At 37.8% G+C, this 6,157-nt stretch overlaps 1 protein-coding gene across 1 annotated transcript; it reads right to left on the reverse strand.

Annotated features, from left to right (window-relative positions):
* On the reverse strand, positions 1-1,116 carry LOC130902927 (uncharacterized). Its single transcript, XM_057815215.1, has one exon. The coding sequence runs from the start codon at positions 1,114-1,116 to the stop codon at positions 1-3; it is 1,116 nt and encodes a 371-aa protein (XP_057671198.1).
* Positions 1,117-6,157: the final 5,041 nt, after the last annotated feature.

Consider the following 6,157-nt stretch of genomic DNA (forward strand, 5'->3'; position numbering starts at 1 on the left):
TCATGCTTTCCTCCTGTTTTGAACAATCGATAACAAACAATGCTCGTTTCTTGAAAGAAGAATAATCAAGCAGGGGGCGCTTCTGTGTGGAGTTTGCGTGTTGGGATAGAATTCAGTATAGTTAAAATAGGCTTCATTGTAATCATTTTTAGCGAAATCCAATTGCATTCTTTCATTGGGCCAATAATCCCCATTAAGTGACAGTCTTATACTTTGTACGTCGGCATTGTCAAATAAAGTCGGGTCAGCTGTACTCAAGTTACGTTTGCCGGTTTGAAAGAAAACAATAACAAAACGAGGTCTTTCAACTGAAGTGGATGTCTTGACAGCCCAAACTTCATGTCTTGCTCCTTTGGTAATTGAGGGTAATTCGTGTAACTCCCACTTCCTAAATGGAATAACTATAGGTTGATCTTTTTGAATGGATTTCATGAGATTTAATTTTATGTCGTCATTAGGAAAGATATGTTTAACTTTTAGCTCAACGCTTGTAATGTTTATTTTAGCTGTTGTAGTGGAGAGCGTTCCAGAGGCATTCTTTTCAGTAATATATAAGCAATCATTATCATTTCGTGCCCGAACTAGTCGTATTGTTTGACGCTCACATATAATCATTGAATAATCGTTGAAAATGCTGAAAATATGTTTGGGAGGTATTTGAAGGTTGAAGGACTTGTCGCTAACATTCAGAATAGGATCTTTCGGGTAATTCCAGCCGGCTATAGCCATATGATTGGAATCTTCTTGGTTATAACAAGTCATAGCACGTACGGCACTCACTATTCCAGGGTCCCGAACTGTTTCCATTTCCCTGGCACTTTCACTGTACGTACATGAATCGAATAGAAAGGCTCCAACATTATTTGCTAATTTTACGTCACCAGCTCCGTGTATTTCAAGCGAACCTTTAATGCACAACAAAGTTTCGCTCATTGCAAAGAACGAATCAACCTGATTAATGCTAAACTCCACAATGTCACTGCAATTGAATGACTTTATAAATGGAGCATAGGTTCTGTATTCAGCCTTTCGAATTGAATCGTCAAACATCGGCTTACGGTAGATATCAAACATTGGAGGCATGTTGTCGTTTTGGCGTTGACGTTTTCCATACATTGTTGTCATTTTTTTTCAATTTAAAACCCAACGATTGCAGAACCAATTTGTTTGCGAACGTGAGTTGCTTCAGCTTTGATGGTAGCTTATCTAATGAAGTTGAATGCTCTGTAGACTGTCTTTTATGATTTATTATTAGTCCCATTTGCTTCGCGCGCTCTAAGCTCCAATACCAACGTACTTAGTTCTCCACGAAAGTTTACAGGCTGACCGTCTTGGTCTAAAGCGATGACGGTGATATTGGTTATTTCACGTTGTGGTATAACAGGTAAATAGAGCAAATTATGAGGAATTTCGTCTATGGAATATCCTGGATCCACTTGTATGACGAATTCGTATATAGTATGAGCAGGTCTGTTTGCATCGAAGGCTCCAGTGGTAATGTTACAATCGAAGCGAATACTAGATACTTTAATGATTTTGACGGGGAGATCTGACGAGTGTATTTTGTTTGCGTCGAGTATTTTCGGTGGAAAACCCAAAATTGGGTTGAAAGGTAAATTCATGATTGATGCTGTTTACTCTCAGCAACTGTGACATGGTGACTAATGGAATTCGGGTGATGTTTTGAATTTAAATAATACTACTTGTTTATTCTATTTATTGTTACAAAGAAAACAAGTGGCTTGAGAACTCGGAGGACCATCACAATGTGTTGTCCAATCAGGCCGGTTGTAATGGATGAAACAAGGTAGTCGTATTTGTAGTTCAAAATTTCCTCGATATTCATTGGGAAGTTTATGCCACATATCCAACAATTCCCAAGGTCTTACACACTCTATTAGATGTTCAATGGGAAAGTGCTTTAGTTCTTCGGCAGTAAAATTATTCAATGTTTTTCCATGGTAGATATGTTGTAGTAATAGTTCTACGCTCGTCATTGTTGCTGTAGAAATTTCAAACACAAATGTCCGCAATTTATTTGATTGTAGTTTTGATATTGGGTATTGTTGTAGAAAATTCTCGCACTCTTTCCCCCCAGATATTCAACAACTTCTTTCGGCGGCTTCAAATTACCAAATGAATCAAAATACTCTACATCGTTGTTTATCTTTCTGTAAGCCACCCAATGACTCCCACTATTCTTAGAGACATCTAAATTAACCACTGCGCATTCTTGTCTTCGAGGACCGTCTTTGGGGAGGGTGTCTCGCATGAAAACTCCTCGAAAATGTGGTATTTTAAGTAATTTTGCATAATGCGCAATGTCAAAGTCAGATAGTGCGTGATTGGGTAGCTTTATTAGTTTTTTTTTTGTTTTTTTTTTAAATACAATCCAAATCCACCTTTTGGATACTTTTTCAAGTATAGGCCAGATCCTACACGTTCCATAGCCTTATTATGACGTACATCTTCCTCCAATTTCTTTTGCGCATGCTTAGCATCAATGACGGTTTTTGCAATCCCAGCAGCACCACCTGACAAAGCTCCAAGTGCCGAAAGACCGGCAAACAAAGGAATAAGTGGTAGGAAACCTCCGGATTTCGCTACAGGTATTACTCGAGGAACCTCGACTTCTTTTTTTCCACCAAATTCTTTAATAAGTGCTTTGGCTGCTCGTAAGGCAAACGTTGCGGTGTCTTTCAAAGATGTTCCTCTCTTCAATGACTTTCCCACTTTCAGAATAACATCTCGATGCAAGGAACGACGTTTGCGACGACGACGACAACCCATTCCCAGCTTTCTTTTCACCTTCATTCCGCCTGTTACAAGTAATGCAGCAGCTTTCTCTCCCATTGAAGCGTCTTTTGATTTGACGCGTGCCCAAGCTTTATCTTCAAGTATCTGATCGGCTTTGTGTCGTTCTTCGAAAGACTTATTCTTCCAGTAAGAAATATCGTGTTGTTTACAAGCAGCGTCCAAGGGGTTGATGCCCGGATCTCCACGATCAAGACGTTTTTCCAATTTTGTACCAGCTAAAAAAAAACAATCAATTTTTTCGGAAAAAATAGTCTTAGCGGTGGTTTACTTACGTCCACAGGACTGATAGCTAGGTAAGTGAAGTTCAATAGGTAGTTTATTGATGAGAGAATTCAAAATACCCTCTCCTTCAAACACCAACATTAAGACTGACACGCTTAATTGGTGACACCTATATTTAAAGAGTAGTACTACGAAAAACGACACACACAATGAAAATAATTCAACAAGAGCAGACTATACCCATTGAAAATCTGGATTTCACCTCAACACCAACTGTTGGCAAACATGGTAAATTGTTGCCAAATTCTTTCCGTGCCATTATATGTGGCCCCAGTGGGTGTGGTAAGACGAACGCCGTGCTGGCGCTCCTATTCAATCCAAATGGCGCGAAATTCAAAAATGTTTATGTCTATTCAAAATCGTTATTTCAACCAAAGTATCAATTGCTACAAGAAGTTATAGCGCAAGTCAAGGGTGTTGGGTATTTCCCATTTAAAGACAATGAGGAAATAATTAGTCCAGAGACGTAGCCTGTGACGGTCAGCAGAAAATTCGTGAATACTACTCCATGTGTAGACATAAAGATATTGATGCTGCATATCTTTGTCAAACATACTCAAAAATACCGAAACAGCTTATTCGCGACAATTGTAATGTTATTGTGTTATTCAAGCAGGATGAGGTGAACTTGAAACATATATTCGACGAACACGTATCTCCAGACATGACGTTTGACACATTCAAAAATGTCTATTCAAAGTGTTGGTGTGATCGCTATGGTACTTTGGTAATTATGAAGGATTTTACCCTTAATGGTGGTAGGTATCGCAAAGGATTCGATAAATATATAAAATTGTAAGCTGCATCTTTAGTCCATACCAAAATGTCTGACGATAAGGTTGCTAATGCATTGCGCAAGAAAAAAGTGTCCGAACTTGCCAGATCGATTCGCAAAAAATACTTGTCGTTGAAATTAGGTAAATCAGAGCAAGATGAGTCTATTAATAAACTATTCAAGCCGATATCTAAACCACTTGAAGAAATTATGCAATCCTCAAAGACATTACAAAAAACGATTACAAATTTAAATCCAAAAGAGGAAATAAAGAAGGAAGAACCACCTGATGATGTGTTTACACCTTTTCTCGAAACGGAACCGGTGGCCGAAACCGATGAATTCGGAAATATTACACGTTCTGAATCTCCAGAAGAGATGCGCCCCGAAATTTCCCAGGAAGCTATCGCAGACTATTTGGACCAATATCCAGCCATCAGTCTTCAGTTCATTGAAGATTACTTCCAAAAAGATGATAAAATTGATAAAAATTATGGTCCGATATACAACGATGAAATCGGTTGGTCATTAGGCAAACGTCGAATTGCATTTGATGGAAAAACCGGTAATATAAACATAATACCTGAGAAAAACAAAGGAGGAAGATATGTAATTGGAACACCAGGCTTGTATGAGCTTCTATTTTACCGAGACCCCAGTTACAATGATCAAGATTTACAGAACTATAAAAATCTTTTGACAACAACTGAAGTTCATTTAGACACGTTAGATCGTCTTAAGGGGTCGAGTACTGAAAAATATCACTACATCATAAAACCTTTATTCAAAACAAAATCTCTAACGACGACGAATAGATCGTCGCAGGTATTGACTCGTCTAAAATCGATTCCTTCAGCAAAAGGAAAAGGCATCGATCGTTTAAGAAATAATGATAAACCTATGGAGTATATTTATTGGGATGATGCGAATGAATTGGTGGAACGTTTGAAGTTGTTGATTGCTTCAAAAGAGGCAGGTAATACGTCACACGACAACGAAATAGTAGCAATTATCAATGAACTCAAGGAGGCTGATATAATAGAATAATACAAGTTGAAACTTGTTCATTTTAATTATGCCAGTCGATAAATTCGGACATAGACTCAAACGTCCTATGCGCGTTTACCAGTGAAAATTACGTTTCCTCATACACAGGACGGTAATATTGATATTGAAAATATGAAAATTTGTAATGTTAAGGAACCGACAACAAATAGTGATGCTGCAACAAAAAAATATGTTGATGTGCAGTTGAATGACCTACGTGCTATCAACTCGCCATTAATTCAAGCACATGGTGTGGTGCTGCAGCAACAAGACCGTGATATAAAGGATTTAGCTGTAGGATTGAACGAAATGAGAAATGAGCTTCATAAGACGAAAATCCCCATATTACAGGCGCACATTACTAACTTACAAAATAAAACTAACGAAATTGATACATTTATTTCGCGAAATCCCCCTGTAGCAGCTAGGGATATGGCTACGAAGAAATACGTTGACGATTCAATTGTTGCAACCAAAATATTTATTCGAAAAGAATTCACTGCTTCTATTAACATGTGTGTTGAGAGCATACGTGAGTTACAAAAAGAAATTACAGAAAATATCAGATCCGTCTATGATATGAAAACTAACGTTTCGGGCATTGTAAACAATATTAAGGTTATGAATACGAATACTGTTAACCGCATTAACAGTCTGGAGCTGAAGCTAGCTGGTAGTACGTCATAATATGTATTCTAAAGAAAAAATTCATCTTGTAAACGAGCCCCACAAACCGATACGGAAAAAATTTCCTCGGAGACGCACTATTATTAAGGGTCTTGACGATCTTTGGCAAATGGACCTTGCGGAGATGAGGAATTTTGCATCACAAAATAGGAATCATAAAATTATACTGGTCGTCATTGATTGTTTTTCAAAGTTTGTGTGGACACGCCCACTAAAAACGAAGACCGGAGAGGAGATTACTCGGGCATTCTCGGACATTCTCGCTCACACTAGACGAATACCAAAAAATCTGCAATCTGATCAGGGAAAGGAATTTTACAACAGCAAATTTCAAAATTTAATGAGAAAACACAACATAAATCATTATAGCGTATTTAGTACAATGAAAGCCTCTATGGCAGAGCGAGTTATAAGAACGCTAAAATCGAAACTCTACAAGTATTTCAGTTTAAATGGCACCTACACATGGATTGATATTCTGCCTGAAATAACTCAAAACTATAACAATACAAAACATTCCACATCAAAATATAAACCTTCTCAAGTCAA

Source organism: Diorhabda carinulata, chromosome Y, assembly GCF_026250575.1.
Source record: "Diorhabda carinulata isolate Delta chromosome Y, icDioCari1.1, whole genome shotgun sequence".
In the NCBI taxonomy this organism is placed as follows: Eukaryota; Metazoa; Arthropoda; class Insecta; order Coleoptera; family Chrysomelidae; genus Diorhabda; species Diorhabda carinulata.